This window comes from Oreochromis aureus, linkage group 17 (assembly GCF_013358895.1).
Source record: "Oreochromis aureus strain Israel breed Guangdong linkage group 17, ZZ_aureus, whole genome shotgun sequence".
NCBI classification, from domain to species: Eukaryota; Metazoa; Chordata; class Actinopteri; order Cichliformes; family Cichlidae; genus Oreochromis; species Oreochromis aureus.
This window is the reverse complement of record NC_052958.1, coordinates 33852972-33870666: the sequence shown is the minus strand read 5'-3', so window position 1 is coordinate 33870666 and position 17695 is coordinate 33852972. Positions and strand designations below refer to the sequence as shown.

Here is a 17695-nt window from a genome sequence, read left to right as displayed (position 1 = left end):
TGAAAGCGTGCATAAATGCTGCCATCTCATTTAAAATGAACTATGGTAAAATGACTAAAGATGGCTAAAAGATGGATGCCGCACACTCTGGGGTAAAGAGGAGACGGACAGTCGGGCTTGTTATCAGCCCTACAGATTTGGCAGATTACAAATCTGGAAAGGAACCATGGATACAGGTATACATACAGGTTTTAGAGCAACATATGTTTCCATCAAGATGATGTCTTTTTCATGAATGCCTGTTTCAGCAAGACTATACTGAACTGCACCCTGCGTCTATTACAACATCCGGATGCTAAAATGGCCTAAGTGTAGTCCAGACTTTCACCGACGAAAAAACATTGGGAGCACTGCAAAAAGAAAAACATCACAAGAAAGATTCAGGACTGTTGAGCAGCCAGAATCTTATATGAGACAAGATAGGGACAGCAATTTTCTTCTACAAGTCCAGCAGCTGCTCTCCTCAGTTCCCAGATGTTTACAGACAGTTGTTAAAAGAACAACAGATGCTACACAGTGGAAACCACGGCCCTGCCCCAACTTTTTTGAGACATCAAAGTCAAAAAGAGACTATTTTAAGAGACTATCTAGAGAATATTTTTCTTAGAATTGTACATTTGATGTGTTCTATTATAAATAAAATACATGTTTATGCAATTTGCAAATAACTGCATTCAGTTTATATTTATGTTTTACACAGTGTCCCCACTTTTTGGGAATTGGGGTTACATGTTACATTATTCCCAACTGGAGTACAACAGACTGACTGCACTGTAACATGAAAAGTGTGCCGAGTATTGTAACCATGTGCTCCTTCCTTCACCATTACCACCACAAACTTACCCGCGGCGCACTGCTCCTCATCTGCCCCGTTCTCACAGTCCCTCTCTCCGTCACATCGCCATGACAATGAAACACATTTGCTGGCAGCCCCTCCGCAATCAAACTTCTCCGGAGGACAGGTCTGTCGGCCTGTGGTTGCAGGGCAAGGGTGAAAGACAGCAAAGGAGAAAAGGCAGAGGGTGTGGGGTGGGAAGAAGAGAAATGAGTTGAAGAAAATTGGTGTAAAAAGGGGGGAGAGAATGAAGTCAGGGAGAGTAAGATGGGACAAGAAAGGGAAGGAGGGAAAAAGATGGAGAGAGAAAGGAGAGCCAGTCAATGAAGCAGTTTGATAACTTAGTTATCTTCTCGCTCAAATCGATCCCCCTTCAAAGGTCTGCAATTAAATTAGACACACAGCTACAGTGGAACAAAGGAGTGGGAACACTGTCACGCAAGACACAGAGCTGGGTGGAAAACGATGTACACAAACAAACAAATGAAGAAACAGAAGGAAACCAAACAAGAAAAAAGTGTGTGAACAACAGTTTCAACCAGGGCTCGTTTTTCCATGAATATTTAGCCTTAAGCGCTAGACAACAATGTGTCAAAATAAATGTTAAAAAGCCCAAGTCAAGACCCCACAGCTCATTTCCAAATTATTTATAAATGGAGCTACACAACATCTTTCCAAAATGCCACTAATTCACCTCTTAGCTTAAACTCAGACATATATCGCAACAAACTGCCATGAAAAATTACACTCGGTGTATAGAATACAATACTGGTTGTTATTTTGAGTATAAATCAGAGAAAGCAAAAGAAGTGGGAAGCTGCACATCGCAGACAGTGAAACACACTCCTGTACACACTGTGTGTGACTGAGAAAGTAGTCCCTCTAGGTAAAAGCCTATTACAGTAGTCAAGGCCATTGTTCCTGCATGTGTAACCCATGAGGTTGCTAGAGGGGGGAGGAGGGAAATACACCGTTCTAATACATCAAATTTACACAGCCCACAGTCCCCGCAGCAAATCCCCATCCCTTTTTCCTGCAAACCACTATACACCCTCACCCTGCCTCATTTTCCCCTTGCCTCTCTCTTTAATGTCTCTCACTCCCACTCTAACGCCACAGAGACTCGAGCCCCAGATTACATTACAGCACTGTGTCAAACTCAACTCCATCAATTATACACATCTGACCACCAGCATGCTCGCTGGCAACAAGCCTATGTTTGTTGCAGCCGCAGATCAATAGTACCTATGGGATTCGCCCATTCCGGCTTCACTCTCCATTTTATTCTTCTCATATTCCTCCTCCTTGTTTTGATTTTTTTTTTTTTAACAACACTCTGACATTCAAACACTGCCCCTGGTGGTGGGACGTTGGGACTAGTTTAGCCAAGAGGGACTGCAAGAATCTTCTCCAGCTGTGCACTTTTGGTTGATGTGATCACCTTTGAAGTCATCCACTTGAATTTTCAGTCTTCTCTAAAACTTTAGGGTTTAGAGTTAGACTTGGGCCCTGGTGCCAGGCTGGATCTTTTGGATTGCCACTTTCTTCTCGCCTCCATTTTTCTTCCTCTCGCTGAATATCGAGCTCTTGTGCGAGCATCTTTTGAAACCGTCATCCCCTAAATGAGGTTTCTCCTTTCCTTTAAAGAAATAAAAAGCCTCCTACAAATCCGCTTTAAAAGACCCAACGAGCAAGCGCCATATCAGCGCAGTATAGCTATTACTGCCAAAAGGGACTGAATGGTCTGCGTGTACAATAAGACTGCGTGCGGGTGAGCGCACGTGCCCATGTTCTTGTGCCTTTGATGCAAAGAACGCAGCTCTTCTGGACGATGTGAAGGTGTGAATGTGATGTGGGTTGTGTGGAGGTGTCTTAATATGTTAATTGTCTCAGCAATCTAAATGTGTGCCTCAGAGATATGGTACTATACAGATAATAGTGTTCCAGTCCTTCACATTATCTATTTCTAAGAGCGCGCGTGTGTGTGTGTGTGTGTGTGTGTATATTAGTGTGCACGTACTGTGGGAGACTTCCTCAGTTTCATATAAAGCCTAACACGGAAACATCCCCTAAGGGCTTCAGTCCACCAAGTGTCTGACTGACAGTTGGGTTAAAAGGATGTAATTTGTCTGACTGACCATTTCTGGCCCCTGCGAGTCAGAATGGTCGACTCACGGATAAGCTGCCAATCACGAGACTGAATACAGATGAGCAAGAGGGAAAAAAAAGAGCTAACGCTGATTATGACAAAACGAATTAGAGGATTCTCACCCCAAGGGTAATCATTTTCCATAAATACAAAGAAGTACGATTCCTGCTAATGTACAATCAAACAGTAACCTATAACTATTAAAAAGTCAATTCATCCGCTCTCTATTAGAATTTGATAGACCACAATAACAGTTTCAGCCCCACCAATAGCTTCTACATAAGGTCTCTCTATTTGCTGCCTCAGTTACTGTGCAGCCCATTCCCAGACAAAATTGGTTTGTGCAAGCTAAAAAAATCTGTTTTACACTGCATGTGGAAGCAACAGGAGTTTGTGTGGACTAAGCTGAAGTGGGTAGCACATGGAGCAATTGGCATGATCAACATAGGTTGCTGTGCCTATACAGGCTAAGAAAAAACAAAACAAAAACATGCCGATGAGAGCTGCTCTATCAAGTCTGCATTTCTGGAATGCGTCAACTACAGGACAAGGAAACACGAGCGTGGAACAATCTGATCAGCATGTAATCAAAAGGAAAACAAAACATCGTCTCATGTATTTTTTATCTAGGGCGTTTTTTTTGTTGTTTTTTTTTTTTCACTTTGCCAGTCCAGATGGTGTTGATAATGAAGTCGCAGTTAAAGTTGCTTTCCCCAGTCTTTCAAAAGTTGGTGTTAAGCACAAATTTGCCCTCTCTCCATCTCTCCTTGTTCCTTCTCTCACTAAATGCTGACAAGGTGGACAAAGTGGTAAAGCAGGCACTAAAGAGAAGTGCAGGACTTCCTGAGGGAGAGATACTGCAGACTCGGATCGTGTTACATGCAGAGAGCAATATCTGACTCCTGCTCCCACCTTCTCAGGAAAAAGATGTACACAAAACCATAAAATCATCCCAATGCAAATAAAGATGCACATAACTCTAAACTACAAATGCAGTGTTTGTGGAGAGCGCATGTACACCAAACAGCTGTGAATCATCGCCTCAGCTGCCAGTCAAAGGCATGTAAGTGAATACACCATTCTCAAGACTTTGTACTAAATGAATATTTCAAGAGCTGTGAAACTGCTGTGGCACAGATATAAACACTTGGCCGTTAGCTCCCAGATACCTTTGCTTATTGCCAAGGCTTAGAGCAAATAATAGGCGAGGCACTGATACTAGCCATGCTCCAGTGGAGCTGCTTGGTGATGAGCAGTAAGACACTGAGGGTTCAATACAGCAGCTCCCTGGTGGGTGTAGGCATTATCGAATAAGTGTAAAAACGGGTTGGGAAACAAGCATGTACTCTTAGTGAATATAACAGGATACATCAGTGTAAAGGAAACAAACAAGCGCAAATTGACTGGATGACCAGGTCAGAGCCTTTCCCTCAACTTTCATTTCTGTGACACAAACAAAGCACGCAAGGCTCAACAGATTCAGCCTTGAGTCTCTCTATTCACACCGTAAACCCATTTATATATTTATTCACAGACTGACTCCGGGTAAGGGGTAATTTTATTTTGAGAGCGTCAGCCTGATTTCCTTAATATGGCAGCACTATTAGAGAATAGCAGGTACTATGAGAAAACAGGAAATTATGATGAGGAAAAAACAGTGTACCCAGTTAGATTCCTTAACAGTCTTGTGTGCATAGAATACATTAAAAATTCACTGCTCAGTGTTAGCAATACAGCCTGTGAAGGGATGCAGTAGCTAAATGTTGCAAGCCAAACTAAATTTATGAGTGACCTCTGCAGCTTCCTGTGCAGATTGCATTAATAGAAGCTTGTGCTGCAGTGTGAAAGTGAACTGGGACAAGATAGCTGGCTCCAAGAGGAAAAAAATATTTACACAGCAACTCTAGCTTTGTGAATTTATTGGTAGGAAGCATATTATCACATGAGAAAATATTCAATGAATGTTTGACTTATTAGGTCATCACTAGATGACTAGGATTTTGATGATTGGAAGAAATGCATTCAGTGTCAACTTTATTCTAACTACAAAAAATCTACTGCATATTTTAAGGGGAAACATTTTTAATGTGTTGGTTTAGTATTTTGTACATTCTGGATATGAAATAGGTTTTGCTCATCCTGGGGTCAGAAAACTCATTTGGCACACAGAACACGATGCAGTCTTTTAATTCAAACAAGTCCACAACCAGAAGTAGTACACACTTGTTATTCTCCTCACATGGCCCGTCTAAGTGTCTATTATGAGGAGGGTATAGGGGTGGACGGAGCAAGGAGCTGTATGCTAATGAACTTTTGATTAACTACCTTCTTAATTTCCCTTCACAAGGAGGGAGGGATTGGAGCATTGTGGCGCGGCACCACGTCCACTATACAGCTCCATGCTTTGCATCGAGGCGAGCCTCGTAGTTGATTGATGTAGAAGTCCCCAAGCCCCGCAGGCTAATGCTAAGATAATTATTTATTACGAGTTGCGTGTGTGAGGCCAGGTAATAGAAGCCATCCTTAAGTCACTGTCCATCACAATGAGACAAAACGTCAAAACAAAAGCCACTTGGGAGAGTATGTGGTAATATGGCACATGATAAATGAGGAGGAACGGAGGCTTGTAGATGATTTACCCTGTATCGACACGAAGCATTGTAGCTGCATGAATTTAAAATGCTTTAAGGTACGCCGCAGACGGCACAGCACTGATTGATGAGGTACCCCGTTTTAATGTCTTTTTATGCAAAAAACACAGAAGAAACATGACATGTCTCACTACATTGGTGGGATATTATGAATGCCCAGATACTCGGCAATGCTTTGAATGTCAATTGAGTCAGCAAACAAGCAGTACAAAGCAAAAAAGAAAAAAAAGTGTGTGCCATATGAAAGGCATTAGGTACTTTGTAGCCACTTGCTTTTTATTGTGCAACATGTGTCACTTCATTTTTCCTGGTCTTTTTTAACTTTCGAGGACACAATACAAGTATCAGAAGGGACTACAAACTATGTTCATCAGAGCTGAGAAAAAAGAGAAAATAAACATATTTCTTGCATGCGTTTGACAGATCATCAATTAAGTCCAACAGGGGGTCCATAACAGTTGATCATCTGTGAAACAGAATCATTAAAATCAAGTTTCATCATAAATTGGCGCCTGTCTGCTTGAGAACAGTAAACCTTTACTGCTTGGCTACTCTGTGTAGTATAAAAACTGGGCCGAAGCATGTCTTGAATCAATACACGTTACTGCACCTTACTGGAGGCTTGGTCTGTATATTTAAAGGTCATATTAAATTTTATCCATATATTTTGAGACCATTAAGTACACGCAACACCACAAACACTTAAATGTCTCAGCCTAATGTCTTTATATTTATCTTCAAGTACACGAGACAAGAAAGAAGGGAGAAAAGAAGGGAGGTGGGATGTAAGGTGGGGGAAAGCGGTCAGATATTGGTCACAACATTGGAGAACATCAATACGAGGACAAACTGGAATCGAGGCAATTAGAGGAAGCTACTAGAAAGAAAGAGAAAGGCATCGAGCTGGAATTGGATTGGAATGGGGCTTCTTGTGACTGGAGGGCCAAATTTACACAGATAAGAAATAAATAAATAAATCTTTGGTCACTCACTCATTTACGCTGGAAACATTTTTACAAGATAACAGTTTACAAATGGATCGACCTGCACATTAAGACCCAATCACAAACGTAAAATTCCACTCCACGCTGCGTTTCAAGCCGAATTACATCTTAATGTAGAAGCGAATTGGAGAAGCAGTCCACGACGCAGTATGGAATAATTACTTTTGTTTTAGAGCTGTAACCTTAGTGAGAGGAGAAGAGCGCAGTCCACAAAGGACAGGAAGGCGAGACCTCGCAGATCATCAATGATTCATTCAAGACCTGGGATGTAGGGATCAGTCAATTATTCGGTGTGTAAGGACTTTTTAAATCTAATGGTTTGATCGTTTGTAGTGGGTCGTGTCATCATGTGGACACTCATTAACCTCATTCCAAGCAGCAGTCTTTTTTTTTTCCTCCCTGAGGCGCACGATGCTTTCATTAGTGGCGCGTAAGGTGCCTCCAAGGGGCAGACACTTTGAACTGCAGGTATCATTTATCTTTGTTTCCTAACCATTGACTAAGGCTTTCAGCTAATACCTTCTCAGGTCTAAGCAGTGATATTTAATGTGGTTATTAGAGGCAAAACAATTAGTCAGTTCATTAACTGCAAGATTGACAGGAAGATAGCTTATTGAAAAAAAGATGGGGAAAAAGTGAGATATTCTTTGGCTGCACATCCCAAATGAGGTTTTCTGTCTCATACGTCACTTTTAACTAAATATTATTAGGTTTTGGACTTTTGTTTTCAAAAGACATTTGAATAAGTCAGCTTGAGCTCTGGGAATTTGCGATGGCATTTTTTCACTATTTGTCTGGCATTTCATAGACTTCAGATCAATCTATGATGAAAAGGCTGGCAACCTGTCCATGGTGCACCATGTGTCTACGGTAGCTAGGATAGGCTCCAGCCCCCTGTGACCCTGAATTGGATAAGTGGAAAAGTATGGGCGGATGGATGAATCAGTGCATGCATTATATCCTTGGGGTCAGTTTTTTTTCTCCCCTCTTTCACGTCGTACCGAAATTTAGAAGTTTAATGCTACAGAATTTGTCCTGTATATTTACTTATTGAAAGACAAGATCAGCCAACAAGATGTTCCTGGATGCAGGTTTTTAAAAAGTCTGCTTTTTGTCTTTTTCTCTTGCACAGTTTCCCTTAAAGAGTATTTGCGAGCTGTGAAGTCAGAAAATAAGCAAAAGAATCTGAAGGATTCAAATGACATGTAAATCTTACTTCAGGTTCAGTGGCAGTTAATTTTGGTCATGGTGTTGAATTAGCCTACAAAGCATTGCATTACTCACAGAGGAAAATCATGCTTTATCAGGCATGATTAGCTTACATGGATTATTTTGTAGACAGATTAAGTGTGCCTAGGCATGTACAACAGGCAGAATTACTACATGCACGAGTTAAAAAGGGGATGCACGTACTCTAAATATAAGGACGGTTACATATATTTGTTAATGCATGACTGAGTACATCTTTGGTTACCTTCATATATCTTTCCATGTATGTGTGAATGCTTGAGCACGTAGAACACTGCACATTGAGAACTGGAGCATGATATTTCATGGCAATGGGGGATTGTGTTTGGTAAAAATGACAATGGAAAGACAACAGAGCTCGATTTAGAAATCACACAAGAGCGTCACATTAGAATTTTTACTAAAGCTCATCTAATTTTACAATTTAACGTCATTAACTAAGTGAGACCATAAACGGGAGATTTTAGCATAGGAGTACACAGGAATTGACCCGTATTTTGAAGCCTTTACATGAGCGTTTGCGCCATTGCCATCTTGGTTGCCAAAAACCAGATGTGATGGGGAGAAATGAGTCTATGTTTCATCCCATAATTATATAATCCCCTATTCTCAGACATAGTATGACCAAGATTTACAAAATACTTTTTTTTTCCTTCTTTGGCCCCAAATCAGTGACTGAGGCCATAAACTCAGCAGAAAAGTACTTACAGAGGTCAAGAAATAAAGTTATTTTCCGGAAGTCTCTTTGCCACAGCTATTGCCATCTTGTGGTCTTTGGATAGAAACCAAGTTAAAGGCACTTCAATATTGGCTTAATTTTTCTAACCTGTAAGCTCCATCCATGTTTTATACTGTCTATGATTTCATGACAGTTTCAAGCGGCGTTCCGGGGTACTGCTAGTAGCTAGTAACAATTAAACGTTAAAAGTTTGGATGGATCCAAAATAACAGATGTCTCCTTTCACATATTTTGTTTACCTATCAACTCAAGTTTGGTTGAGTTGGTTGACCCTTTGGTGTGGAACGTAAATGATGTAGAGTTTGGAAGCAGTGGGAAAAGCCAGCCCAGCTAAGTATGTATCGCCAACTTCACCGGCCATTGTCCTTCAGATGTGAAATCCAATTTAGGGAAAGGGCGTATGCAGTTAATATCAGATTACATTCTAAATGAAGGTTAGTGTTGATTAGTGCCTTTCATTGGAACGCTGATCTCCAATTATTGCAGCCCTGATGTAAGGAGTGGAGGGAGAATGTTGGAGAGAGAAAGATCAAAGTCAAGGGAAAGAAGAGGGGGAAAAAAAACTGATGAGAGAGCAGGTGCAGAGAAAGGAGAAAGAAGCGGGATGCCAATAACACAGGAAAACAAGGGGAGCTGGGGGGTCATGCAGTGACAAAAACAAAACAAAACTGTGAACCTATGACAATACCAAAACAGCCACAAGTCCAAAGTAAAGATCTGAAAAGCCTATGGGGATAGATAACCAACACCAACCCCCCCCCGCCGCCGCCGCCGCCAATCAGGATGCACTGCAGCTATACACACCCATGGCAACAAAGTTTCTCCAGATGTGAATTTGTGAGCCATGTGTTTGAAAGCATGACAACATGCCTATTAGAATTCAAAAGTCTTGCACTCAGTTCTGTGCAAACCTCTTAAATTCCTAGCTGAACTATTTCATTTTTTTCTGCAAATGAAAATGTGAATGAGGGCGGGTAGATTTCTCCTGCGGGTTTAGCTCACATATATTTTCTTGTAGGTGATGCTGAAAATTTCCACTGAAAATCTCTCTCCCTCGTGTTCCCTCTCTCTATTTTTCCTCTAACTCTATCCGGTGTGAAGGAGCAGGAGAACACGGTTGTTAAATGTGGAACCATTAGCACAGTCTAGACTATGTGTCTGGCAGTGCCATGAGGGGAAGAAATACAGCGCAACACCAGCGCTTTCATAGGAAATTGCCACTTTCTTCCAACGGGGCCCTCTAAATTGTTGTTTAGTAGACGACACATTGGGAATTAAAAATATTGCCAGTGGGTAGTGCCACATCTCTCAGCTGATGACAGAATGCAGGAAAGGGAGGTACACAAAAAGGAAGGCGAAGGGGGAAAAAAAAAGGCAGTCAGGACTCTATTGAGGGATGCAGAGCGTCGTGCTGAACTTGATGGGCAAACTCTGAGCTCATTTCCTCTGAGGCACTTTATTGAAATGCAAGGGCAACGCACAAAAGCAGATCTATAAAGAGAAACAAAGGCAGGTAAAATGACTTCTAAAGACTTCTCTGTGGAATTTTGAAAGAAAAATATTTCTGGCTCTGTAAAGCTGCCGCACACACACGCACAAAAAAATTGAGACAATGGAAGATGGGTTCGGTCGAAATACAAATTTAACCAATTTTTGTGGTCTTAAAAAACAAGAGAAATAAATAAATAATTTCCTGGATAATTAATTTGAGTCACAACGAGAAAATGGAACCCCACGGAGAATGTTTGAAAACGACAGCTCTGCGGGTATCATCCCCAAAGAACATCTGCATGAATCACACTTTATTACTGTAATTATCATCTGCAAAAAAAAGGCAAGCTTTATATTCCGTCTCAATTCTGCCAAGTCGGCAAATTGTTACACCCTCACGTTATACTGTTACCACACAGCTATTTAACTCACAAAACACCAGTTAAGTTATGCTGTATCAGCTCTAAGATGACTTGTGTTACGCATGCTTTGGTCATGGAGACGGCAGCTTCTCTTTATTTGCCGTTCTTCTTCTAGCGCCTATGACTTTCTCCATTGTAGACATTTTTGACAAATCAAACTTAGATGCATTTAAATATCTATCTGAAACTGCTGCTTTTCATTTGCTGTAGGTGTGACTGGACCATGGTATTATGCGTACGATGAAGCGTGACAGCTAGTCTGAAATTACACGTGTGATTTTTCCCCTAAAACAACTCAAAGGTCTTTGAGGTCCATTTTGTCATCACTGTGTTCCTAATTTTGCCCGTTTCTGTTGCCTTACTTTCCTCCTGCCTCAGCAGATCTGTTTGTCTGACTGACTGCCTTTCTGATGCCAAATTCAGACCTGAAAGTTTTGCCAAATAAAGTCTTTAATCCTAAGCCTGCGTTTGATGCCACACTATACTACACACAGTATTACAGTTTAAGACTTCCTTAAAAGCAACAAAAAACCCCCACTAATTTAAGTGAAAGAGGAAAACATTAACATGAAAATACAATTGTTTTTTTACATGGATCTTTCCAAACATGAGCAAAAAACACAAACTAGCAATTTCAGCTCCACAATATCATATCTGTGAGCAAAACAATATTGACCACTAATCAATTGTACCCAGCCAAGTGCAAAGGTCACTAATTGAACGGAAGAATGCAACTGACAAATAAAATCACATGCTGGTGTTTGCTGTGTTAAAGCTTTTGCTTGTTTGCAGTTTCTGTTCACACAACGGAGATTACAGGAAATGACAATGCAATTAATAGGAAATGTATTTAAATACAGTGGCTGAGAGAGAAAAAAACCCCCAAATATTTGAGTAACACACTCATCTTTAAAAATCACTCTTATCACTTCCTACATGCAAACTGTTCATGAACTCCTCTGTCTACCAAAGTATTCAAGAGTCAAATGTGAGGCCACCTCCCTGAAATCCTAAAGATTGATGCTAAATTGGATCATGCAACAGTAAAATGATCTCAAACACAGCAGCCAATCTATAACAGAATGGCTGAAAAAGAAAAGAATCAAGGTGTTGCAATGGTCCAAAGACCAGACCTCAACCCACTTGGAATGCTGTGGAAAGATCTCAAGAGAGCTGTGCGTGAACGAATTCCCGCAAACCTCAATGAACTAAAGCAACACTTTAAAGAGCGTGAACAATGTAAAGACTGATTCTAAATGTAAAGTCAGGTGGTTCTAGAAGCTACTGAATCATTGGGTGTGCTTAATTTCTCACAGGACTGCATAGAGTCACTCTTTCATAAACCCTGCCCCATGGAATAAGTCAGCTTAAAGCCCTTTTCCACTAGTACCTACTTGGATTGGCCTGACGTGACTCGACTCGGATCACCTAATGTGTGTGGGGTCATTATAGCAACACGGTTGAACGTCCTGTGACGTCATTGGTATGCAGCATGTACACCACAAGAAAGGAGGACGTCGAGGTGATGTTATATCGGCTGCTCAGTCTGTGGCTTTTGGTCAGACTCGGGACACACGGTGCTGTTTTTGTGCAGCCATTTTCTTCGTTTTTAAAAATGGCGATTTTCATTTTTCGTGAAGGAGACGCTCTCATGACTCATCGAGTGATGCAACTGACTAGCCAATCAGTGGCGTGTGGTCTGTTGACGTCACATTTACAGATCGCCTCCGATTGCTTGGAACCACAGCCAAGTAGGTACCTAGTACCAGGTACTACAACCTAATAGAAAACCTTAAAAGTGTTGTCGCACCGTGCTGAGCCGACCTGAGTAGGTACCAGTGGAAAAACGCCATTACTGTATAGACATGACATGGGGAATGCTCAATTTTGTAAACTCATCCTTGGGTTATGCATATATCCTCTTGAGAACCAGCCTATTCATTATATCATCTTTAATTGATATTTGTTTTTGGTCTATATCTTGTGACTTATTTGAGCTACCCTACTTTCCACTGATATCTAATGTGTTTGGATGGCCTTTCTACAAAGAAAGTTCAATAGGGAGATTCTTTTTTCCTTGGTTCTTTGGATGAATCTCATTTTTACTGATAAATGTGTTATTCAGACCTGAAGTGTGGTACAATAGTGTCAAAAAACTCATGTTAGTCTTCTACAGTTACATATGGTGGATTGTAGATTCAATCACAATAAACACAGCGATAGGCAAAAAGAAAGTGGTGAACTTTGGTGGCATTTGATTTTGTTTTCATGGGTGCATGTTGCAGTCTGTGAATGACACTGAGCTCATAGCAACTAAAAGAACATGCAGCAAGACACTAGACTTCATTGTCTCTGAAGTAGCTAGGTGACCTCCTAATATTCGCTCATATATATAAAAGCTTTTGAATGTTGATTTTCTTTTGCACAGCTCTTAAATTTGCACGTTGTGTTAGTGTGTCCTTTAATGACAGGTCACTTGCTTTCTGCCAGACTGAAAGAACGAGCAAGGCAGACAGGTAGAGAGAGTTGGATAAAAGAGAGGGAGAGGCCACCTGGGAAATTATGGCAGGTGCTGCCGCCGCCTCAAGCATGAAAGTGAAGCCGTCCGACAGTGCAACTCACTGGATCCTTCCCTTCCACGTTCCAAAATAATTAACTCGCACACCCTCCTGCCTCCTCGCTATAATAACACTGACCTGCCTATTGTCTCAGCACACAGAGACGAGGCAAAGCCTACCTCATGACACAGAAGGAGGTGAAACTGATGACAGAGAGGACAGAGACGATGACTGAATAGGAGAAGCTGGCAATTAGGGCAATGCCGTATAGTTAAACATTAGATGACACTTATTATATTTTCACCTGAGACACTGTGACCATCAGTATTGAATTCAAAATTTTCAGTGTGTTCATCTTGACTTAATATCCATGAGATATTATGATCAGCTCTTCATCATGACTGATAAAGACTCTAACCGTCCTCTCCACTATAAAAGCATTGCAACTTTAGCCAACTAAATATCTATTAGAGTAAGAAAAATAGCAGCCGTCCTCCATCTGCCTTACCCTACAATTTCAATATTTTTTTGCTAAACTTGTTTCCTCAGACGTGCCATAATTACCATGTCAAAAAAAAGAATCTGAAGAGTGGCGACTGGATATAAGCGCTATAAATCATCGCTACAAGAAATTGGGAAAGATGTCCTGCTGTGATGAGAGAGACTGCTTTGACAGTTTGTGTCTTTAGATGTATGAGTTTCATCAGATGGAATGAAATCATGGCACTTTTAAAGCCCTGTGGGGTTGGGTAAGTTGATAAAAAAATGATCTAATGAGATTATCAATATAAAAAAAGGACTAAACAGAGGCACAGTTTTCAAAGTGTGACCCTATATTCATGGCGTTTAATGACACATTGGAACTCAGTATTGTAATCTTGTAGTATTAAAAGAAGAATTTTAGGGAAAATATCCCGAGTTTAAGGCCCTGGAACGCGAGTTGTGTTTGAAGCAAAGAAACAAATGCTGCCAACTCCTTTATAGTTTCTTCTGAGTAAATTAAGGAATAATTGCTTTCTTATCATATCAAAGAGCTAAAGGGAATAATAAGACTGTTGCTTTCTCGGTTTTATCTCGCTGTGTTACCCTATCCTATCATGAATGATGATTTGAGATGACTCGACTTATAAAGTTATCACAATTCTCATTTCTGTTTGTCTAATTTTCACTTATTATGCTTCACAATTAGAGGCTTTTCAGAACACGCTTTATCATCATGCCTCCGAGTGTGAAAAATGCCTGAGTAGACTTAGACTACTTCTACTGATAATAAGTCTTTTGTGCTATGAATATAAAATATCCTCCACAACTTCCAAAAAACACAAAGCCTAAGCACTCTTGAACAGTTTTTGCTTTTTATACAAAGTTTTCAAGCATCACTTGGACTGACGGGGCCACTGGAAAGGTTAGACGTTGCTCCATATGCAGTTAAATAAGGGGTGCAGAGTGTCTCGTGTTCAGTAACTTTTATCTACATGGGGACACTTAGATGGTGAGGAGTCCTCACTTTCATCCCAGGACTATAGATATGCACCAGCAGAGACAGAACGCACATACAGATGGGGTTTTAAATAATACTTGAGAGACACTACACAGCTCCTCTAATCAGCCCTGATTGTCAAACTGCAGGATCTTGTTGATGCCACTCAGAGTAAATGGATGCTGTAATGTCTAGACCCCAGAAATTCAGGGCTTTGATGTCTGGTAAATGGACTGGGTTCCCAGTAGCATGGAACATTATGAAAATTTAAAAGAGAGGTCATCTGTCTGGTCATTTTCACATGACTGTAGTGCATAATGAGTCTATTTTTCTAAACTGGTAACTGCAGTTGATGCAGGAACCCTAACATAGTGCCAAAATACAATAAAGATGCTTAAGGTATTTATCTACCTCAATCTGCCTCAAGAGTTTTTTTCTGTTATACTTACATCAGACTCATAATACTAATATTAATAATAGTAATTGAGTAAAACAACTTAAAATAAAACATTTAAAACAGAAAATCATTACTTTTATTTTATTGCCTTCATGTGTTATTCTACATCTGTTCTGCTTGATTTCTTCCTCACCACCAGCTGGTTGCAGCAGATGAGCTGAGCCTGTTTCTGCAGGAGGTTCCATCCTGTTAAAAGGGAGTTTTTCCTTCCCACTCTCGCCAAGTGTTTGGCCATGGTGACATACATTATTGTGATTCAGTGCTACATAAACAGAACTGAATTGAAAAATTGAACTGAATATATTTAAATGGTGAAGCAGTCGAAAAGTCAGAAAACAGTCAAACAGATAAAGTTAATCATTGTGTGGACTACACATTCAAAAGCCCCTTAAAAACATTAATGATATTCTTCAATAATCAAATCATATTTTGAATGGAACTTTGTATCGTGCAAAAAAATGCACGCACAATCCATTTGCCAAGTGCTAAAATTAGCAGTGATAATGTACATCCAGAGTTTTATCCTGACATTGTGAAGTCAGCTTTGCTACATTGGCTAAATTGTTTGCAATGCCTGTAAAACTTCTTTATATTTAGAAATGTATTTAAACATGGTTCTTAAACACTGAAGTATTTAGCTTAGTTTGTAACACCAATTTGCATAACTGACTAATTATTAAAAAGGTGTTTTTGTTAAAGTGCCGCTTTGATTAAACTTTTCAAGCGCTTTAAGTGGAAAGCAAATGATTCAAATATATATGTTGTAGTTTGATGTTTGTTTACTTATTTTAAATAAATGTTGCTGTTGAGCAATGTGAATTTATGATACTTCAATCACAATTTATGATGCAGCTATTGAACAAAAATGTGTGCACGGTAATAAATGGTTAGCACGCTCTCTGTTTGAATTTGCTTGGACCTTGCGTGTTCTCCGTATGCCTGTGTAGGTTTTCTCTGGTTTCTCTGGAGAAAACGTTCAGTGCAGAACACTGTGTGCTGATGTGCACACTCTTTCATGCATCAACCAGCACTCGTCTGATTGAACATTTTCTCCAGAATCCCCTCCAGGCCCAGGTTCATTTTCAGACGTATAATTACAGACAGCTACAGAGAGGCCTGCCTCTGTGTGTGTGTGTGTGTGTGTGTGTGTGTGTGTGTGTGTGTGTGTGTGTGTGTGTGTGTGTGTGTGTGTGTGGGGTTTCAGAGGCGTCATCGGAGGTCCATAGTTAATCAGCAGGCGACCTGAAGTCTCGGGGATCAGCTCATCGATTCCCTCCTGGGGCAATCAATTCTATCAAAGGCATTACTTAAACTGAACTCAGATCAGAAATTGGGAGACAAACTGCACAGAAGAAATCACAAGGACAAAGTAAAGAATGTGACACAAGGCGGTAGAAAGCTGTAAGAAAGGGGGGTATATACAGTTTATACTTTAGGACAAAGTCAAGTGTGCTGAGTGAGAGACAGAAAAAAAGGAAGATCTTAGTGCAGATGATGATGATGATGATGCTGTTAGAGCTGGCTCAGATAATAAAATACAGAAGGTAACAAAAAAGAAACAATGAATCCAGATATACTTCTATGTTTCTATAAATTGTATCACTCAATTAATGGTAGATCTTTTCAAGATTTTTTTAACTGTCATATTAAATGCTTTTCTCCAAGACTATCTTCAAAACACTACGTGAAGTCGATTCATCTGGTAGAAACTTGCAGAATGTGTGGAATATGGTTGCTTGTGTAGTCGAGCACTAAAAAAAACTAGATTAGTCAGAAACACACATCAACGTTTCCAGAAAAATGTACTTTGTTAATACTATTCTGATGTTTGTAAGAAAGCGCAGACAGCAAACTTAGACGTTCTACTACACGCACATAAACACATCTGGACACACAGCCATGAGGATCAATGGCTGGAAAAGTTACAGAAGCTCTGACAGTGTCTGACCTTGATTGGATGTAATGAGATTTAACCACAAGTCCACTAATCTGATGAAATGACTTACAGATTCATCTCGTGATGAATACTAAATAAGAGCATCGACTCTAGTTTTATTCACATGCTTATGCCAGTGCGTGCACTTGGATCACTTATAGGCACATGCATGAATGCACGCACCCACACACGTCCTTGGCCGATCCCAATCACACTTATTACTTTGAGGATCTTCAAAGAGTCCTTTGATCACCTCTTTGAAAATCATCTTTTAAAAAAAAAAAAAAACTGCAAATAGGTGTTAGCCTTTTTGAAAAAGAAGGAAGTGGGAAGTCAAGGCACCACTAGCTAAAATGAATCTTCTGTAAAATGCCAGTGATCGCTACTAATAAACAGATAATTCATCTACGTCAAAACTGAAAGCCATCATGCTTTCATGTTGACTACACCCCTTATGCTCTCCTCTTCCAAAACCATATTAGAGCATGCTTACTATAATCATTTGATACAAATATTTCTCAAGTTTATTTTTTTCCCCACAGATTTATTGAAAGTTACTGACTACTCCAAGACTCAGTCTTAGAGACCTCCTGGTCTGTGTTATAAACAGCTTGAACATGGAGTTAACAAACAAGAAAAAGAAAAGTATTCATAAAGTTTAAAGCTATATATATCTTAGTAAAAGCCTCTTATATCAAAGAAGTACTTTAACGTCTACCAATTTT

At 40.1% G+C, this 17695-nt stretch overlaps 1 protein-coding gene across 3 annotated transcripts in view; it reads right to left on the bottom strand.

Moving 5' to 3' along the window:
- Positions 1–17695, bottom strand: part of lrp8 (low density lipoprotein receptor-related protein 8, apolipoprotein e receptor) — a 166214-nt gene that overhangs the window by 65626 nt on the left and 82893 nt on the right. For all 3 annotated transcript variants that reach the window (XM_031760253.2, XM_031760254.2, XM_031760252.2), the window contains exon 4: positions 844–972. In XM_031760253.2, the coding sequence (XP_031616113.1) occupies positions 844–972 (129 nt within the window). The remainder of the gene's footprint in view (positions 1–843; positions 973–17695) is intronic.